The 22,896-nt window shown below is 34.1% G+C and overlaps 1 protein-coding gene across 3 annotated transcripts in view; it reads right to left on the bottom strand.

The window, feature by feature from the left end:
* EDIL3 (EGF like repeats and discoidin domains 3) overlaps positions 1-22,896 on the bottom strand; it is a 428,938-nt gene that overhangs the window by 37,331 nt on the left and 368,711 nt on the right. For all 3 annotated transcript variants that reach the window (XM_081232430.1, XM_081232432.1, XM_081232431.1), the window contains one exon: positions 5,592-5,747. In XM_081232430.1, the coding sequence (XP_081088556.1) occupies positions 5,592-5,747 (156 nt within the window). The remainder of the gene's footprint in view (positions 1-5,591; positions 5,748-22,896) is intronic.

Genomic DNA, 22,896 nt, shown 5'->3' on the forward strand with positions numbered 1-22,896 from the left:
GAGAAATTAAGGAAACAGTCCCATTCACCACTGCAACAAAAAGAATACCTAGGAATAAACCTACCTAAGGAGGTAAAACACCTGTACTCAGAAAACTATAAGACACTGATGAAAGAAATCAAAGATGACACAGATGGAGGGATATATCATGTTCTTGTATTGGAAGAATCAATATTGTGAAAATTACTATACTACCCAAAGCAACCTACAGATTCAATACAATCCCTATCAAATTACCAATGGCAGTTTTTATAGAACTAGAAGGACAAAATCTTAAAGTTTGTATGGAGACAGGAAAGACCCCAAATAGCCAAAGCAATCTTGAGGGAAAAAAAACAGAGCTGGAGGAATCAGACTCCCCGACTTCAGACTATACTACAAAGCTACAGTCATCAAGACAATATGGTACTGGCACAGAAACAGAAATATAGATCAATGGAACAGGAAGAAAGCCCAGAGATAAACCCACACACCTATGGTCAACTAATCAATGACAAAGGAAGCAAGGACATACAATGGAGAAAAGACAGCCTCTTCAATAAGTGGTGCTTGGAAAACTGGACAGCTACATGTAAAAGAATGAAATTAGAACACTCCCTAACACCATATACAAAAATAAACTCAAAATGTATTACAGACCTAAATGTAAGATCAGATACTATAAAACTCTTAGAGGAAAACAAAGGAAGAACACTCTGACATAAATCACAGCAAGATCTTTTTTGACCCAACTCCTAGAGTAATGGAAATAAAAACAAAAATAAATAAATGGGACCTAATGAAACTTAAAAGCTTTTGCACAGCAAAGGAAACTATAAACAAGACACAGACAGCCCTCAGAATGTGAGAAAATATTTGCAAACAAATCAATGGACAAAGGATTAATCTCCAAAATATATAAACAGCTCATGCAGCTCAATATTAAAAAGACAAAAAACCAAATCAAAAAATGGGCAGAGGGCTTCCCTGGTGGCACAGTGGTTGAGAATCTGCCTGCTAATGCAGGGGACACGGGTTCGAGCCCTGGTCTGGGAAGATCCCACATGCCGCGGAGCAACTAGGCCCGTGAGCCACGACTACTGAGCCTGCGCGTCTGGAGCCTGTGCTCCTGCAACAAGAGAGGCCGCAATAGTGAGAGGCCTGTGCACCGCGATGAAGAGTGGCCCCCACTTGCCACAACTAGAGAAAGCCCTCGCACAGAAACGAAGACCCAACACAGCAAAAATAAATTAATTAATTAATAAACTCCTACCAACAACATCTTCTTTAAAAAAAAAAAAAAATGGGCAGAAGACCTAAATAGACATTTCACCAAGGAAGACATACAGATGGTCAAGAGGCACCTGAAAAGCTGCTCAACATCACTAATTATTAGAGAAATGCAAATCAAAACTACAATGAGGTATCACCTCACAGCAGTTAGAATGGGCATCACCAAAAAATCTACAAACAATAAATGCTGGAGAGGGTGTGGAGAAAAGGGAATGCTCTTGCACTGTTGGTGGGAATGTAAATGGATACAGCCACTATGGAGAACAATATGGACATTCCTTAAAAAACTAAAAATAGAATTACCATATGACCCAGCATCCCACTACTGGGCATATACCCAGAAAAAAACATAATTCCCAAAGACACATGCACCCCTATGTTCACTGTAGCACTATTTACAATAGCCATGTCATGGAAGCAACCTAAATGCCCATCGACAGACGAATGGATAAAGAAGGTGTGGTACATATATACAGTGGAATGTTACTCAGCCATAAAAAGGAACGAAATTGGGTCATTTGTAGAGAGGTGGATGGACCTAGAGACTGTCATACAGAGTGAAGTAAGTCAGAAAGAGAAAACCAAATGTATATTAATGCATATATGTGGAATCTAGAAAAATAGTACAGATGAACCAGTTTGCAAAGCAGAAATAGAGACATGGTTGTAGAGAACAAGTGTATGGACACCAAGGGGGAAAGTGGTGGGGGGTGGTGATTGTGGTGGGATGCATTGGACATATATACACTAATTATGTATAAATAGATAACTAATAAGAGCCTGCTGTATAAAAAATAAATAAAATAAAATTCAAAGAAAAAAAAAATCATGAGGAAACAGATGAAACCACACTGTGAGACCTGTGCAAGACATCTGGCCTAGACTCTTAAAAAGGCCCATGTTTTGGAAGAAAAAAAATGACAAGAGAATTACTCTAAAGGAGACTAAAGAGATATGATAAATACATCATATGAATCTTAATTGGATGCTCGATCAAAAACAGAAAGCTCCAAAGGGCATTTGGAGGACATTGGGTGTTTAAAAAAAAAAAAAAAAGAAAACCTTGTAAATATTTCCTTTTGAAATTTGCATATATGAAACATCTCACAGGCATATATTTTGCCCTGAAACACTCAATTCATTTATTATATTTATCTCCAGGAAAGCTTGTAGTTGAATTACACTTTTAAATATTGAAGACTTTTTTTCCCTTGTGGAAAGCAACCATGGAAAACAAGACACAAATGATACTAAGAATGAATAGAAGATGGCTTATTCAACTTTAGAAAAATTAATTAACGAGTTGTATAGGACCTCTGGAGAGAAGAAGAGCACTTCTATAAAGAATATATGAAATGATACCTAAATTCCTAGTAATAATAACAACAAAGCATAATAATCACTTGTGTATATATATATATATATATATATAAACATATATTTTGATTGGGATATATATGTGTATATACATGTGTGTGTGTGTAAAATGCCTGTATTTCCAAGTGCTGAAAGAACTCATGCAATGCATTTTCTCATTTATTTTATAAAATTTCCTTCTCTGTAGGAATGGAGATGCTTATGTCCTGCATTTCCGTCTTATACATAAAAGTATTTCTTTATTATAATAGCAACTGCAGCATTCTATGTATTGTTTATTGGTGTTAGTTGTTTCCTTTGGTAATAAATAGTAAACTTATTAAGGCTTTTCTTCAATGTACCAAACTAATTATAATATTAAAAACAGACTGGCTAAATTTAATTTTAAAACTTACAGTTATATTGACTGAGTTTAGCCAACTGTCATATTTATAATTCTAAAATGGTTTATTTTTTCAGAAATTTTACATTGGATAGATGACATGATGTATTGTCTCACATGAGGATTCTGGCTTACATCCTTTTCACTGAACGTGTCAGTTTACTCTCATGACTTTCCAACTTGCCTAATGGGAGTCTTTTTCTTTCTTTACAATAAGACTTATTTGGGGAATGGCAAGATCATGTGTTATAGTAAGTGTGGCTCTTAAGTACATGGATTTATAACTATAATCTATTTTGCTTGTGCTTATGGAGGTATGTTTCCGGGGCTCTACATTAATTTGAAGGTAGACTCGATAAGTTTAAAATGTATATTACAAAACCTAAAGCAATGACTAAAATAACAAAAAAAAGTTATAGCAAATAAGTCAACAAATGAAGCACAATGGAATAACTAAAAAATTCAATTAATTCAAAGGAAGGCTGAAAATAGGAAAAAATGAAAGAAAAGACGAGACATATAGCAAAAAAATAGCAAGATGATAGACTTATACCCAATTACTTCAATACTCATATAAATATAAATGCTCTAAATGCTCCAGTTAAAAAGCAGAGATAGTTGAATTGGAAAAAAGGAAACAATTATATGCTGCATAGAAAAAATGCATTTTAAATATAAAGTAGAAATAGTTAGAAGTAAAAGGATGGAGAAAACATATACCAATGTAGTACTAATCAAAAGGAAGCTAGAGTACCTCTATGAATAGCAGCAAAGTAGGTTTCAGAGCAAAAATACCACCAGGAATAAAGAAGGTCATTTTCTAATAATAAAAGAGTTATTTGATTAAGAGGACGTTACAACCCTAATCATTCATATATCTTTCAACAGACTTTCAAAATACATGAAGCAAATACCAATAACTGCCAGGAGAAATAGAGAAATCAATGGTTAGAGTTGGAGATTTCCACATTGCTCTCTCTGGAATTTTTAGTACAAGAAGCTAGAAAATCAGGGAGGATATAGAAAACCTGAACAACACTATCTAGTCACTTGGCCAACTTGACACAAGGTTTTATGTACATTTCAGACTGAGATAATGAAATAAAATGGATAAATAACAATGCCCAGTCTATCAGGGAAATTTTAAAAATGATTCACAAATAATCATTAAATCATATGCTTAATATAAATGGAGACAAGAAGTATTTCACCAGCACAATGGTTTACACCTCTTCCCTAAATCAAGTTATGTAAGGATTTAAATATTACAAATGTGCTTTTCAGTGAATATTGCACATGGATTATAGATGAGAATACTTATCTTAAAATTAATTTCAAGAACTATATAATTTATGAAGTTTAGAAAATTTCATCTTATGGAATATATTTGCATTCTTTACACATCAAAATGCCTACTGTAAAAGGTGAAAACAAGAACTGAAATAGTCATTTGCTGTAAATCATAGCAGATACTTGTCTACACCTCAAAAAAATTTGAAGACATTGTTACAAAATACCCAATATTCATTCAATCTAAGAAGCCACTGATTATAAAACATGCCATTATTTTACATTCTTCTAGAAAATAGTAAGGGCTATTAGATTGTGACATTGAGATACACCAATTTCTGAGATGTTAAAACGCAAAATGTGTGTGTGTTCTGAGATGTTAAGTGAATATGTCTGTCCTGAGATGCTAAATGGGCATATTCTGAGACATTAAAAGGTAAAGAGTTGTGGTTTTGTAATCTTAACCTAAAACACATCTCCCCTAAAATAAATTTTATGTGAACTGAATTCATACTTTATAGTCTCATTGAAATAGCCACTCCAGTCTTGGTATTTCTGGGAAAATTAAATTCTCTATCTTGGATACTTGAAGAAAGAAAGATATTCCCAACCTTTCTATTGGTTAATAATACAACAACAGTAAGGAAATAAAGGGGTTACATGAAATGGAAAAATCATTATTAACTCAGAAATGCTTAACATGTATGAAAGTGTATTATATTTTCCCCAAAATCACTGAAATAAGAGATTACGTTTCTACTGATGTCTTCAGAAAGGTACAGTTCTTTGCACAGAATCTAAGCAACAAATTCATTCAATTTCATTAATCTAAGGCCATATTTTAACATCTGATCCTATTAGTTATTGATATTACCCTTGAGCACTTTCATTCTCCAGAATCCCACAGACATTCAGACCAGTAGCTACCAGTAGATACAAAGATGTTCAACATAGTAAGAACTTTTAGCAAAACAATTAGAGATCGTATGGTAGAAGTTTAAGTGCATCAATATATAATGATCATTATAGTATTAAAACACAGATTTTGCAGGTCAAATTCATTAATCCATGAATTAAAACACAATCAAGGAAACTGAGCAGAGAAACATCCCTATTTTAATTTCAATGAACTAATATAATCATCAAATCTGTTCACTTCTATAATTATAATTCTACAATTCCTAATTATCAAAATAATCAAGTAAATAAAAAATGTTAAACAATTTGATCCTCTACTTCTGTATGTCATCAAACCACCAGAATGACTTACCTTGTCTTTTCTTTGCTTTTCATCCTGGTATACTGTCCAGTGTTCACCATCATTGCTGTAAGCTAGTTTGTAGGAGCCTACAAACTGCACATGACCAAAATCTTTAGCTCCTTGTGTAATAATGCCAGTCACTTTGGTAGGGACCAGAAGATCCACCTACAAAAAGGAAAAGACATAATTCAAATGCCATGATAGAGTCCATTATAAATTTGCAATTCTTTTGAACTCAGATTAAGAAATATATATGCTAAAGCCAAAAATCCACTTGATTATTTGTATTTTGAAATAGAAGACTGAGTCTATTATTGGCTTGTGATTTTGATTATGCCACTGGGTAAACCTGGCTGAAAATTTGAACAACCATTTTGAGCATTTTTAAATAAAGTGGTGGTCTTTTCAGTCTACCAATCAATTTTATATTAAACTGACTCATCTAGCATGTGGTTTTTGTGTAATTGAGATAGTACAGAACTGGCAAGGCTGATCTTTTCGAGACTGATCATCATCTCCCAGAGTCTGTGCTTATAAATCAATTTTCTGACTTTATTGGTCAATTTTATAGTAATAAAAATTATAGCTGTATACACACCAGGAACAAAAAAATTTGATGTTTCCTAATTAAGCAGTAAAATGTCAACCCTGCTTCCATGAATTTTAATCAGTTCAGTTATATATAATTGAGTAATAGTAATCATTGGCCAATGAAAATCATCTTTCAGAAAACTACAACCCTAAAACTGTTGAGGAGGAAGTCAAGTATTCTTCAAAAATGAGAGAGAATTAAAATATGCATCCATGACCTGTGGGATCTGTGCTCATAATGTGCTCATTGTTGCAAAATATCTATTAAAGGGCATAAGACCCACGGTGATTTAGTAAGCATTAAATTCATCAACTGCAACACTGAAATGCAAAAGATAGGAATGCTTTTCATCAAAGAAGAAAACATAACATTGAATAGTATTTCCCCTCTTTGTTCTCTAATTCATGCATCTTCTCTTATATCTTATGATGCTAATTAAAAGAAAAATTATAGGAAACTTTGTTTTCCATGTGGACAATTCCTATTAAGACCTTTACCATTTGCTGTACTAATGTTCCTTGATCTATAGCTTCCTCTCTCCTCCCACAATAGCCACCTACTTCTTCCTACTTCCTATGACTAAGTGTACTGCTACATCCTTGATCTTATCATCTTCAACTGTCATGATCTCATGTGTGACCTTAGTGGCTTTCAACAACTATGACCTTTTGTTTCTATTTCAGGTTCTCCATCCTGAGAGATGTTTGTGGCTACAAATAGACAGTCATGGGTCAGACGCAGGCCATCAATGAGAAGAGGGGTCTAGGGAGACTGCATTGAATAGACCATATTAAGTGACAATAGATGCTCATCAATAAAGATATGAAAAAGTTCCCAGTGTTTCGTGGCATAGGATTATATTTCTTAAAAGATTCACATGGGGTTTTTGCCTTCTTTTTGTAACATTCATCAAAGACACTAGGCTCAAGCTGGACAATGGATTAAGACAGAAAACCACCCTTAATGCTTTATTAAAACTTTGTAGAAAGTTTATAAAAAATTATAAAATATAATGTTGTTACTACTTTCCAAACATGTATTATGTCACTTAAAATATCTTGCGTGTCCAGCGGCAATGCAGGATGGCAAAATTATGATATCCTGGGAAGGAAGCTGTTGCTGCCTCACATAATGCTAAATGCTTTGTGGTATGTCTTCAGTGACTCCTCTTAATACTCTTTTCTGGTAGGATATCATCTCCACTTTAGAGGGAACAGTTGCTAGGGAGGTAACATAACATGACATGTGACGCAAAGATCAACAGTCAGTAAAGGGAGGATCCCAGATTCAAATCCATGTCTTTCTGATTCAAAGTTCTGCATATGGATTCTCACTCAATGATTTCTTCCCATTCTCTGTGACTATTTCAGAAATTTCTGAAGAATCTCAAAGCTTTCTCACCACACTCATCAAACGTACAGCCCTCTAAGCCCCAAACAAAAGCAATCCAGGCTTTACAATATTATGAGAGCCCTGTCTTTAAACATGAATTTCCTCTCTGTTCTTTAGCTCTCTAGGCTTAAAAATATGGATTGCTTTTGCTGTACTAAATCCAAATCTAATTGCGCAGAAACGTCTAGGCCTAGCCACTGGTCTTCAAAGTGCTCTTAATGTTACTGACACTCAATAAATGGAAAAAAAGTCTTACAGTACTCTGAGTCACTGTGTTGTCATCAAGGCTATAAACATACAGGAACTCAAACTGACACCAAGAATACCTCCAGTGGATTCTTCAGTGCCTAAATGTCTATAAGTCCTAAGCTAAGATGATGCAGTGAGGAGTCTTGGAGCATTTTTTTTTTCAGTGGCATTTCTTAAAGTCAGGGTTTCCTGCTGGGTGGAGATGTTTTCTCCTTAAGTTGTGTGTCTTGGCTCTTTCTAACAGATCTGTTTTTCTCCCACTTTAACAGCTCCCCTTCTCCAGCTTTTTTTTTTTTTTTTTTGATCCAGAAATGTTTTTCTTTTTTGTTCCCAGTTAAGTCAACTCCTCGATTTAAATAGTCAGCAATCTGTTTCAAGCTGGGTTTGGTCCTAAAATTTGCTACATTATAAACTTAGAATACCAGACCTAAGCAAACCTTCTTTCAGTATAAAAATAATCAGCATCCCACACTTAACATGAGGTTGTTACAACAGGGATGTACAGATCTCACTCTGTGACACACTGGAAGGACACATCACTCTCATGTTCATCATACAGGATTATTCCAGAAAAGCCCACTCTTCTGGACCTATGCCTACCCCTGGCCCAGGACCACTCTGTCCTCTTGCAGATTTTCTGAGTTAAAGTTGTACTGCAAATATGATTCTGCTATTTTAGACCCTTACCTCCCAAGGTTTGGCTCAGATAGAGCAGGTTATTTAGGGCACTAAGCTGGGACATGGGTAGACATTTGGCTTAACGCACTGCACTTCATGTCCGGATCTGCATTAAAAGTACCTAACATGGGGCTTCCCTGGTGGCACAGTGGTTGAGAGTCCTCCTGCCGATGCAGGGGACACGGGTTTGTACCTCGGTCCGGGAAGATCCCACATGCCGCGGAGCGGCTGGGCCCGTGAGCCATGGCCGCTGAGCCTGAGCATCCGGAGCCTGTGCTCCACAGCGGGAGAGGCCACAGCAGTGAGAGGCCCGTGTACCGCTAAAAAAAAAAAAAAAAAAAAGTACCTAACATGTAACTGTCCTCAATAAAGGTTTTGCTGGATTAAGCTGGAGCTACTTCCAAAGTATGTTCTGCAGACAAAACCAACCCGTGGCTAAGGATGCTGCAGTGTATCACAGCAGAAAATGTTAGTTGCTTTCCTCTTGTTTCTCTACGTGGCATTACTGGTTAAGGAAACATCATCATAGTTGTACCAACAATTTTTATTGGGAAGGCAACTAGTTAAAAATCCTCTCCAATCTTCAGGAATGTGATTGTGAAAGCCAGCCTATTCTGGTAGAGCTGAATGGTCTGGGTTCACAAACTGGCTCTACCCTTACTAGCTATATGCCTTTGGGCAAGCTACTTTACCTCTCTACAGCTCAATATCCTCATTTGAAAAAAATGAGAATAGTCCCTTTATTAGGATTTTAAGGATTTTATGAGGATAAGATGAGTTAATATATAAGTGTGTAAAATAATATATAGGAGTATTAAAACTTTGTTAACAAACAAACAATGAATAAATCTGGGGGAAGAATCTAATATTGGTCTCAGAGTACCTTTTAGAAACATAAATATGGAAACAGGGAAATTGGGTGGCCAGATTGTCCTAGAAGCAACTTCTTGATCATAGCATATTTTGGCCACCTTCTCAGGATGTACACAAAGTCAGTCATTTCATCTTTACTGAAAGTAGAGAAAATATTGAGTAACTAAAATTCACATTTATGGGTGAAATGGGTAATTAAGGATATAATTAACTTTATGGAATGTTGTGCATCTCTATTTAAATATTAAGATTATATTACAAGAGGGAAATGGTCTCACTCTTTGCAGATGACATGATAGTATACATAGAAAATCCTAAAGATGCTATCAGAAAACTACTAGAGCCCATCAATGAACTAAGTAAAGTTGCAGGATACAAAAGTAATACACAGAAATCTGTTGCATTTCTATATACTAACAACCAAAGATCAGAAAGAGAAATTAAGGAAACAATCCCATTTACCATTGCATCAAAAAGAATAAAATACTTAGGAATAAACCTACTTAAGGAGGCAAAAGACCTGTACTCTGAAAACTATAAGATGCTGATGAAAGAAATTGAAGATGACACAAACAGATGGAAAGATATACCATGTTCTTGGATTGGAAGAATCAATATTGTGAAAATGACTACTCCCCAATAAAATCTACGTATGCAATGCAATCCCTATCAAATTACCAATGGCATCTTTCACAGACTTAGACCAAAAAATTTTGTGTGGAAACAGAAAAGACCCCATATAGCCAAAGCAATCCTAAAAAGAAAAATGGAGCTGGAGTAATCAGGCTCCCTGACTTTGGACTATAGTACAAAGCTACAGTCATCAAAACAGTGTGGTACTGGCAGAAAAAGAGAAATATAGATCAATGGAACAGGATAGAAGGCCCAGAAATAAACCCAGGCACCTATGGTCAGTTAATCTACAACAAAGGAGGCAAGAATATACAATGGAGCAGAGACAGTCTCTTCAATAAGTGGTGCTGGGGAAACTGGACAGCTACATGTAAAAGAATGAAATTAGAATATTCTCTAACACCTTACACAAAAATAAACTCAAAATGGATTAAAGACCTAAATGTAAGAGTGGATACTATAAAATTCTTAGAGGAAAACACAGGCAGAACACTCTTTGACATAAATTGCAGCAATATCTTCTTTGATCCATCTCCTAGAGTATGAAAATAAAAACAAAAATAAACAAATGGGACCTAATTAAACTTAAAAGCTTTTGCACACCAAAGGAAACCATAAACAAAATGAAAGGACAACTCACAGAATGGGAGAAAATATTTGCAAATGACGCAACCAAAAAGTGCTTAATCTCCAAAATATATAAACAGCTCATGCAGTTCAATATCAAAACAACAAACACCAAATAAAAAAAAATGGGCAGAAGAGCTAAATAGACATTTCTCCAAAGAAGACATACAGATGGCCAAAAAGTGCATGAAAAGATGCTCAACATCGCTAATTGTTAGAGAGATGTGAATCAAAAATACAGTGAGGTATCACCTCACATTGGTCAGAATGGCCATCATCAAAAAGTCTTCAAATAATAAATGCTGGAGAGGGTGTGGAGGAAAAGGAAATCCTACACTGTTGGTGGAAATGTAAATTGGTACAGTCACTATGGAGAACAGTATTGAGTGTTCCTTAAAAAACTGAAAATAGGGTTACCATATGATCCATCAATCCCACTCCTGGGTATATCTGGAGAAAACTCCAATTTGAAAAGATACATGCACCCCAATGTTCAGGGCAGCACTATTTAAAATAGCCAAGAGATGGAAGCAACATATATGTCCACTGATAGAGGAATGAATAAAGATGTGGTACATATATACAATGGAATATTACTCAGCCATAAAAGAGTGAAATAATGCCATTTGCAGCAACATGGATGGACCTGGAGATTATCATACTACATGAAGTAAGTCAAAGACAAATATCTTATGATATCACTTATATGTGAAATCCAAAAGAAATGATACAAAGGAACTTATTTACAAAACAAAAACAGACTTACAGACTTCAAAACAAACTTATGGTTATCAAAGTGGAAAGGTGGGGGGAGGGATAAATTAGGAGTTTGGGATTAACATATACACACTACTATATATAAAATAGATAATCAGCAAGGACCTACTATATAGCACAGGGAACTCTACTCAATATTCTGTAAAAACCTATGTAGGCAACGAATCTGGGAAAGAATGGATATATGTATATTTATAACTGAATCACTTTGTGGTACACCTGAAACTAACACAACTCGTAAATCAACTATACTACAATATAAAATAAAAATTAAATTAAAAAATATTAAGAGAAAATTAGACTCCAAATTATAGTGGGTGATTTGTTTTCCTTTAATTATGAGTGAAAAAAGAAGGAGCTATATAGAAAGAGGCTTAAGTGATATATAAGTAAAGAAAAAAGTATTGCATGAGTGTTATGTAGGAATATACCTTTTTTTGTTGTAAAACATCCTACAATGTTTTAGCAAAGCATACATATTTTTAGAGTGTCTAGCTTAGAAAAACAGTGTAGAAAAACTAAGAGCATTTGTTTGAAAAAGGTCAAGATGAACTACATTTCAGATTATCTGCATAACACCCTGACAGATGGCTCCCTGGGAGGAGACAAGGCAGACCAAGGAAAGTCTGCTGATTTTCATGGAGATGTTCTTAAAGGGGTGAAGAAAATGAAAAGCGATATAAATAGGTGTTTAAAAAAAGTGAACAAAAAGACCAAAGAGATTTATCACAGAAATATGGTGCTCTGCTACATCTACAATGCTCTAGTTTTTGCTTTTATGTTATATCAGTTATTTTGGATTATGGATTTTATAACTTCAAGGAGCTTTGTAAAATTAACTCATTAAGCAGAAATAACTTTGAAGCTAATATAATTATCTATATTTAATAATTAAATTATAGGCAAAATATTTAGACTTTTTGGTTTCAGTATAGAAGTTTTTACCTTAACATTACATGAAACAATTCTATATAATTGTAGCCACATTTAAAGCACATAAAGGCATACTTTGTTTTATTGCACTTTGCAAATATCGCGTTTCTTATGTACTGAAGGTTTGTGGTAACCTTGTGTCGAGCAAGTCTATCGCACCATTTCTCCAACAGCATTTGCTCACTTTGTGCTTCTGTGTCACATTTTGGTACTTGCAATATTTCAAACTTTTCATTGTTATATTTGTTATGGTGATCTGTGATCAGTGATCTTTGATGTTACTATTATGACTCACTAAAGTCTCAGAAGATGAGTATTTTTTAGCAATATTTTTTAACTAAGGTATGTCATGTTATATTTTTAGACATAATGCCATCACACACTTAATAGACTACAGTTATAAACATAAGTTTTATATGCACTGGAAAACAGAAAAATTCATGTGACTTGCTTTATTGCACAGGTCTGGAATTGATCCCACAATATCTCCAAGGTATGCCTGTAATTAACTATACTTGACATTTGGACAACATTTTTGGTTATTAGATACTGGTCACACTTTTACTCCATATTTGCAGGCTAACTAGTCGATGTGATCAACTTATGATGAAATATTATCCAGTCCCTGTATCTCATACAATTTAGTAGCTCTAAGGTTATGGATTTAGAATCCTTAAAATACTATAGAGGCCTCATAATACACTCATTCCAGCACCCATGATTGCATTCCTCCTCTTACTAAAAAAAGTTTTAGTTTCCAATAATATTTAAAAACATTTAATAAAGCAATTGCTTTTCCTATATTGCATTTTAAAATTATGAACACTAATACAAAAAATATATACTATAAAATAACCTTGTAAAGAGAGAGGGCATGTTCTGTTTTATTGATGTTTTCTAGTGTGCCTTTTACATGTAAAACCAAGCATGATACATGTTTGATGCCATGAACAAACTTTTTATGCTCAGGAGTGTGTTTTGCAGCATATCAGACATATTGTAGACATTACAAATATCCAGGAATCATCTGCCCTGGATTCAAAATTGAGATAATTCCATATTTAACAATTATCTACAATTATAATGTAAACAACTGCATATATCAACCTGAGCTGCACCCCATGATTGCTGTCAGCTCATAACTATGAACTTTTTAAAAGAGTTTGTCTAGAGTCATGCAGGTAGTTCAACTGCTTATCTTAACTAAGGATGGGAGGCAGCATAATTATGAATATTTTATATTTAATATTGTTATTTTAATAATCTTTCTCAATATAAAATACATGCTAAGAATAAAAAGTAAGAAATACAGAGAATACTAAAAAACAGCTCTGTCTTACCATCAGATACAATCAATGATTTTCATACCCCTTAAATGTGGATATTTTAGACAAATTTGTTGTATTTGGCATTTGAACAATATTATTGGTTACCAGGTGTTGGTTGCACTTTAGTCCACATTTGCAGGTCAATTTATTCCTTTGTTTTCTTAATATTTCACTAGTAATTCTCTATGTCAATAAACTATTTTTAAGACTTTTTTTATCCTAACAAGTCATTTCAAGAGTTTATCACAATCATTTATTTACTGTAAAACATTTGTTCCTTCCTGTATCCTTAAATTTTCTACTAAAATTAAAACATTCATAAAATCCTAGTCCTTTCATTTGGCCACATAATCTCATATATTGGGTTGGCCAAAATGTTCATTTGGGTTTTTCCATAACATCTTATGGAAAAATCCAAATGAACATTTTGGCTAACCCAATACATAGGGTAAATTAATAGAATTTGGTCAGAGAATATGGAAAATAGGTTTATTGCCTAAACATAAAAGTAATAAACAGTTGTGATTATTTCAGATGGTATGAAGAGATATAAGGAATCCATATAAAATAACCAAAACTCTATTATCTAGAGTTAATTCTTGTTGACCTCTTATTATTCATATTTGCAGACATTTCCTATTCCCATATATCTATCTTCATGAAAATAAGCTCACAGTATGAATGTGGTTTTATAATTTGCATGTGTATATTTTTATATCTAAATAATAATAATACTTTGTAATGGCTGTGTAACAGTCTCACAGATACAGAAATAAATATGAAAATTATTTAACCAGTCCACTACTGATATTTTAAAACTTTTTGTTTCTAATTCTTCTTCATTGGTTAAAAACCTAAAATGAACTCCTATGTGTATTTATCTTTGCTCACTGGTGCAACTGTTTCCTTATCGTCATGAAGGACCTGTCATTTGAAATGTGGTGTATACATTGTTTCATTTGTTTCTGGAAAAATTATACACTTCCAATTGTGGTATTTGATAATTTTTTCTCTACATACTCACTAGTCCTATGTTTTATATAATTCTATATTTTTTACAATTTGAAAAATGGCATTTTTATATTTAATGTATATAAATGGTGAAAAGTGGCATTTCATTTGCATTCTAATTATTCAGTCTCATTAATAATGTATATTATTATTAATGTCTTGTTAGTATCCTTTATTACTTCTGGGATTAGAGATTTTCTTGTTGCTTTTAAAGAATTATATAGCATCAATATTGGCTTCTGTTATAATTATTGCATTTTTTTCCTAATTTGCTATGTCATTTAACTTTTTTGACACAAGTTTTAAATTTTCCTGTACTCAAGTCTATCAATCACTCCATTTGCAATTACATATTTTCATATGCCTAAAAAGACCTTCTATTTAATTAGATTGGTGAAAAATGATTTACATGTTCCCTTATAATTTCCTCTAGGTTTTCTTTCTAAGTTTTCTTCTTTACGTCCCTCCCTTCCTTCCCTTCTCCCTTCCTTTCTTCTTTCCTTTTAACATCTAAATCATCTTGGATTTCTGTGTACATGTGATGTGACATAAAGTTCATACTTTATTTTTTATAAAGATGTAATTTTCTCAATACTTTTTCTTGAATAATCCATTTTTAAAATTTTTGTTTTTTCCCCACTATCTGGGTGATAGTTATAAGGTCTGCTCTTTATTCTTGAAATCAGTACTATAAATTATCATTGTCATCATCGTCATATAGCAGGATATACCTTGGTGAGAGTCTCTTTTATTGCTTTTGTATAGAATAAAGTGGATTCATTCAAGCTGTAGACTTGTTCCTGGGAGAGGGAAGTGTGCTCAAAAGGTTTTCTGGTCTTATATTTTAAAATGTTGCTTCTGCTTCTTTTAGTATCTCCCACTAGAAGGTCAATTATCCAAAGTCTAGCTCTTTACTTCTAATTTTTCCTATTTATAATATTTTCTCACTCATCATTAAAAAATATTATTCTCCCTTGTATTTTCAGAGTTTCTCCACTTTATCCTCAATATTACGGATTTAAAAAAAATAAATTTATTTATTTATTTTTGGCTGCATTGGGTCTTCATTGCTGTGTGTGGCTTCATCTAGTTGCAGTGAGCGGGGGCTACTCTTCGTTGCAGTGCGTTGGCTTCTCATTGCTGTGGCTTCTCTTGCTGCTGAGCTCAGGCTCTAGGCACACGGGCTCAGTAGTTGTGGCTCGCAGGCTCTAGAGTGCAGGCTCAGTAGTTGTGGCACATGGGCTTAGTTGCTCCACAACATGTGGGATCTTCCTGGACCAGGGCTTGAACCCATGTCCCCTGCATTGGCAGGCAGATTCTTAACCACTGCACCACCAGGGAAGCCCTGCATTTTATTTATTTATTTTCTTTGGGGGTACACGGGCCTCTCACTGTTGTGGCCTCTCCCATTGCGGAGCACAGGCTCCGGACGTGCAGGCTCAGCGGCTATGGCTCATGGGCCCAGTTGCTCTGAGGCATGTGGGATCTTCCCGGACTGGGGCACAAACCCGTGTCCCCAGCATCGGCAGGCGGACTCTCAACCACTGTGCCACCAGGGAAGCCCCGCTTTTTATTTTTGATAATGGAATTTCCACTGCTAAATTTTTAAATTTCCTTGAAATACATAATTTAAGATCCCTCCCTCATCATCTCAACTTTTGTCTCACTCTATTACTCAAGGAAAAAATATGTTTATATATATTCTACTAATCATTTGTTTCTGTAAAAAATTTTCTACTTTTACAGTTTTCATAATAGCTTTTGAGTAATTTCTATCCTTATCCTGTTCTGCATATTAAAAAATAAGCCTGATATAATCTTGTATTATTTTCCCTTACTTGAACAGAGAGAGAATAGTCCTGGTGTTTGGCAGCACACTGGTCATAAGCATTCCCCATTGTCTCTCACCATCTATCAGGTTGTTTTATGAATTCTTACTGACCTTCAGATATAAACACTGCCAAAGGTCTTATTAACAAGGCCCAGCAGACATTTAGGCAGTATAGCTTAGCTGGTCTGAAGGATGAACCACTCCTACTCTTGCTGTTTATCCTCTACATACAGGAAGGATAACCTATTTTCTTGATAATACAAAATCCAAAGCATTCTCCTATCACAAGTAAAATCACAGTGGCAGGCACCTTTGTCCCTGTTGTTCACTGTGCACCTGGCATACACCAGGTATTTCAATAAGTATATAATGAATGAATGGCTTCATACTTTAGGATTCAGTGAGCTAACATGTAGCCAACATGTACTCTATTCCACTTTTCCAGGTTTGCATTATGGGGTAAATGGGTGTGATGGGACATTGGGAAGTAGAGTGCTGACCACAGCTTGCAGTCTCTGGCTGTAGTAAACTGACCTCAGGTCCCTCGGTCCACAGGGCAGCCTCTGGGTCTTGGCCAGCCCTGTTCTGATGCAGATGTTGGAATTCTCACACTGTAGTTACAGGAAACTCTGCCCAGAGCCTGGAAAGTCACCGGCTGGCTTATATTTGTATGCATACTGTATGGATGATGGTAAGGGAATCAAAGGCTGCAGCAGTCACAATTGAGAAGTTGAATGTAATAAAATAATGTAAGTGATTTCCTGATAAGCTCAACATAGGAACATTTAAAATCAGGTCTGCTTTTGCAGCTCTAGAGGAACCTTCCAAATGTAGTTCTCACAAAAATGTTTGAGAAAATTCATTCAGGCTTCACTAAAATTCTCTATGTAAAAATAGTTCTAGATGAAAGTCCAACTATGATGATTTTCTCACTAAATCTCAAAGAAATTTAAAAGATAAAAACAAAGAAATTGAAGACCACACAAACAGGTTTAAAGATATACGATGTTCTTGGATTGGAAGAATCAATATTGCCAAAATTACCATTGTACCCAAGACAATCTACAAATTTGATATAATCTCTATCAAATTACCAATTGCATTTTTCACAGAACTAGAACAAATAATTTTAAAATTTGTATGGAAACACAAATGACCCCGAATAGCCAAAACAATCTTAAGAAGGAAGAACAGAGCTGGAGGAATTATGCACCCTGATTTCAGACTATACTACAAAGCTACAGTGATCAAAACAGTATGGTACTGGCACAAAAACAGACACATAGATCAATGGAACAGGATAGAGAGCCCAGAAATAAACCCATGCACTTATGGTCAATTGTGGTCAATTAATCTATGACAAAGGAGGCAAGAATATACAATGGAGAAAGGACAGTCTCTTCAATAAGTGGTGCTGGGAAAACTGGACAGTTACTTGTAAAAGAATGAAATTAGAACATTCTCTAAAACCCCATGCAAAAATCAACTCAAAATGGACTAAAGACCTCCATGTAAGACTGGATACTATTAAACTCCTAGAGGAAAACATAGGCAGAACAGTCTTTGACATAAATCACAGCAACAGTTTATTGGATCCCTCTCCTAGAGTAAAGGAAATAAAAGCAAAAATAAGCAAATGGGACCTAATTAAACTTGAAAGCTTTTGCACAGAAAAAGAAACCACAAATAAAACAAAAAGACAACATACGGAATGGGAGAAAAATACTTGCAAACGATGCACCCAACAAGGGATTAATTTCGAAATCATACAAACAGCTCATACAGCTCAATATCAAAAACCAAACAACCCAAGAAACAAATGGGCAGAACAACTAAACAGACATTTTTCCAAAGAAGACATACAGATGGCCAACAGGCACATGAAAAGATGCTCAACATCACTAATTGTTAGAGAAACGTGAATCAAAACTACAATGAAGTACCACCTCATAACAGTCAGAATGGCCATCATCAAGAAGTCTACAAATAATAAATGCTAGAGAGGGTATGGAGAAAAGGGAACACTCCCACATCACTGGTGGGAGTGTAAGTTGGTGGTGAACAGTATGCAAGTTCCTTAAAAAACTAAAGATAGAGTTACCATATGATCCAGCAATCCCACTTCTGAGCATATATCTGAAAAAGACAAAAACTCTAATTTGGAAAGATACATGCACCCCAATGTTCATAGTGGCACTATTTACAATAGTCAAGACATGGAAGCAACCTAAATGTCCATTGACAGATGAATGGATAAAGAAGATGTGGTGTATATATAGAATGGAATATTATTCAGCCATAAAAAAGAATGAAATAATGCCATTTGCAGCAACATGGATGGACCTAGAGATTATCATACTAAGTGAAGTTAGAGACAAATGTCATATGATATCACTTATATGTGGAATCTAAAAAAAAAATTATACAAATGAACTTATTTACAAAACAGAAACAGACTCACAGACAGAAAACAAACTTATGGTTACCAATGGGAAAAGGGAGGGAGTGGGATAAATTGGGAATTTGGGATTAACATACACACACTATTGTATATAAAATAGATAAACAACAAGGACCAACTGTATAGCACAAGGAATTATACTCAATATCTTGTAATAACTTATAATGGAAAAGAATCTGAAAAAGCATATATACATATATATGTAAATATATATATATAACTGAATCAACTTGCTGTACACCTGAAACATTGTAAATCAAATATACTTAAATTTAAAAAATATAAAAACAACCAAAATTATAAACACTTAGAGTTAATAAAATACTATTATAAGGATTGAATCTAATGCCCTTATATTTACTTAAATCATGATATATAAAGAGAAATTAAAATAACTTGATTTTCTGCTTTTTTAATGAGCAGATTTTTGTAATATTCTATACAAATTTTGTTTGAAAAAATATTCTTAAACAATTACAGTTACAAGTAACTAAAATTGACATCAAATTAACAGGTAAGCTATTACCCAATTTCTCCAAAACCTATATCAGAAACACTAAAACATATGTGAAGAAAAATATGAAACTTAGAAAATTTTTAGGGAAAAGAATCATACTTTTCTCATTAGGCTACTGAAAGTGATTTTCTGCTGAGTTCATCAAAAATAAGATCACCCTGAGAAAGTAGACCTAACATATCTACTTTATTTACCTTTCAATTCTGATTTTGATTAGGCTGGGAACTTTGATTTATTCCACAAACAATAATTCAGGGTGGTGACTAATTGTATTAGTCTGTAATTGATAGAGTAATTATTAATAGGTTAATGGAGACTTAACACAAGTCTTTAATCAAACAGCATGATTATATCCAATAAATGTTATTTAGGTACTTTAATTATAGCAGTGACAAAGCCCAAATGAAGTAGAAAACAGAAAATTACTGGTAAATTTATGCATGTAATTTAGAAAATAATAATATAACTTTTAAGTAGGAATTGAAATAGTTTTTTATTTAGTGGTTTTGAAAGCACAGTGAGAGGAGAGCCTACATAGAAACTGTCAGCATCTCTTTGTAAAGCTAAAGATTCACTGAACTGGCATGCACTTCAGTAGCCAGAATTTGATTGGTTGTTGACTTGAAAGAGCTGTTGACAACTACTTCACTGAATAATAAGTTTATCAAAGGCATTTGTGTTTTGTATAACCATTATATATCTTATAGACTGACATTTACAAGCACAAAACATCTATACACAAATATGTGTGTCAATATGCATATTTACATAAATCTTGTTCTGTGACAAATAAATGAAAATCATGAGAACTCTCAAAAGAAAGCATCCACAGCATACAGTATACTGCAACGGCAAATCACATTGCATATCTTAAATATTTAGAGGCCCATGAAAGGTAGGAAAGTTGACAAGAACGCACAACATATTTTTATGTACTATGCTTGCTTGAAGGAGCTGCGCATTTTATGTTGATATAAAGCTTTGCAATTCCCACAATTTGTAAATCATCTGTAGAGTCCTGTACATCATTTTGTTTCATCAGATCATGCGAGCCTTAATTCTAGATTTTTCAGTCTTAACTGGACCTGTGCACATTTTATCATGACTGATTTTTAGGCTAAAACAACAATGTAAAGAAACCTAGATGTAATTTTTCTCCCCTTGTCCTTGCAAAAGAAAGTAGAAAGGGGAATGGCCTCTCAGGAATCAGGATGGTTTGGGAAAATGGACCATCAATGTCAACAGTTGAAAAACAGCCCGTTAGCACATTGCTCTGAAATGATTGGAAAGGAAAGGGTGGGAGATGGCTCAGCAGGAAGAGAACTGGCTGCAGATTACAGGGTTAAGAGCCATTGACACAGAAAGTGGACTGCCTTAAAGGGCTACTTATTAAAAAAATCTTTTGTCCAGAGTGTACATGTAGTATGGATAACAAGGATACAAATTATTTTCATTCAAATACATAGTAACACTGTCAGCATTTTATTTGTATAAGAAGGACAAGCCCGACTGGTGGAAATGGCAGGCAGGGCTATCTAGCTCATCAAAACTCCAGTCACCACAAATTATAATTGTCATCTTAGAGAGCCTCATTAGAAGCCACAGTTAGAGTCCCTCATTGAATATGCATAGAGCCAACATGTTTTATTTCTTTATATTTATTTATGGTAAAATGTCTTATCTATATTCTTCACCATTACTGACATTAATTTCCATTTGTTTTGCTCCCAAGTGGAAATAAGGAACAGCTGTTATATACTTGAAATCCCAGTCTCATCAAGATTTTCCTTTAGGTCTCAATATTAATTTTCTATTTATTCTCCTTAACACTGTATTCAAGGTCTTTTGAGCTTATTAAGTGGAAAAATGTAAAACTGGGTGCTGAATGCTGATAAAATCTGAATAGTATCTGATGAACATATTTTAATTAAGCCCCACAGTACAATATGGCCTGGATATATCTTTAATGAAGGCCCCAATAGGTAAATGCTTAACAGTTATAATGATATGGCTCAAGTATACAACTTTCAAAAAATATGTTTTTTTTTGAATTTTATTTTATTTATATTTTTATACAGCAGGTTCTTATTAGTTATCCATTTTCTACATATATGTATATATGTCAATCCCAATCTCCCAATTCATCACACAAAAAATATGTTCTTCTTGATTGCATGTGAACAAGATGCTCACGCTCTCTTTCTTTCTAGAAGTGGCACTTTATTTAAGGGATGCTTGTATATATTCCTGTCTCAGAACAAGGGTTCATTTCTTTGTGCAGTCAGCTCCAAACAATCTCATATTTTTAAAATCACATTCTTTAACTCTAAAACTATTCATGCACTATATTTTCTATTACTGTAAAATAGCTTATAAACCACAATGTTAAATTAGGTATGGAATTAATAAATCACTTGAAACAAACTCATTTTTATTAAATGTACTTATTTTTTTTGCATATGTATTCAAGATTTTTAAAACTCTCCAAGTTATACCTCACTTCACTGAAGGCCCAGTTATAGATTTAAGTGAAGAATTTCAAGAGACATCCCCCAGTGGTTGAACATCTTTGCAATAACTATCTTTGATATTCCATCTGAGACTTCAGGTGCAAAGCTTCTGACATTTTAAACATAATTTGAAAAGAAAAAGAAGTGACAGAAACAGAAAATTGAGGTATAACTCCCTTTTATTTGATATAAGTGCTTAAGGATCCTGAAATCCAAAGATATTTTAATGAAATTCAAACACTGATTTAAAGAAAAGAGGTATCATGTAGAAATTATTAGATAGAATAACACTAAACATATAATTTTAGAAAGTTATTTACAGTGGAAACAGTCAGCAGGGAAGTATAAAAACAAAAACAAAAAGTTAAAAAATGCTCATCCTCAACCAGCTCACAAGATTTGTCTCTTATCTTGTGGCTTGTCATTCCTAAACAGGTTATTTTGACATGTTTTTCCCATCACGGAAAAATCTGGTACATTTCAAGAAATGCTGAAATACCTGTTAGTTTATATATCAGAAAATAAGCTTTGACACTTCTATATGGTAAACAGAATCACTATTCACCCAACACAAATGACTTCTCCAAGTCTCCCTTTAGGGGACATTTAGGACAGAGCCCACAAATATAATTTACTACCTTTTAAATGGTTCTAGGCACTTTTGCCATAAGTATCTTTGCTGTAGACATCTTTGCTGCAGACATTTCTGCCACATAGCTATTTGGCTGTCAGGCAATTTTGCCATAAAAGATAAAAATAACTAAAAAGAGGGACATTAAAAAGGACATAAAAATTTAAAAATTAAAAAGGACATAAACACTATGCATAAAAATGAGTAACAAAATTAAAAAGACTTTATTATGAAATAGAAAATATTTGAACACATTTAAAATGCGTGTAGT

Source organism: Mesoplodon bidens (genome assembly GCF_964165515.1).
Source record: "Mesoplodon bidens genome assembly, chromosome: 4".
In the NCBI taxonomy this organism is placed as follows: Eukaryota; Metazoa; Chordata; class Mammalia; order Artiodactyla; family Ziphiidae; genus Mesoplodon; species Mesoplodon bidens.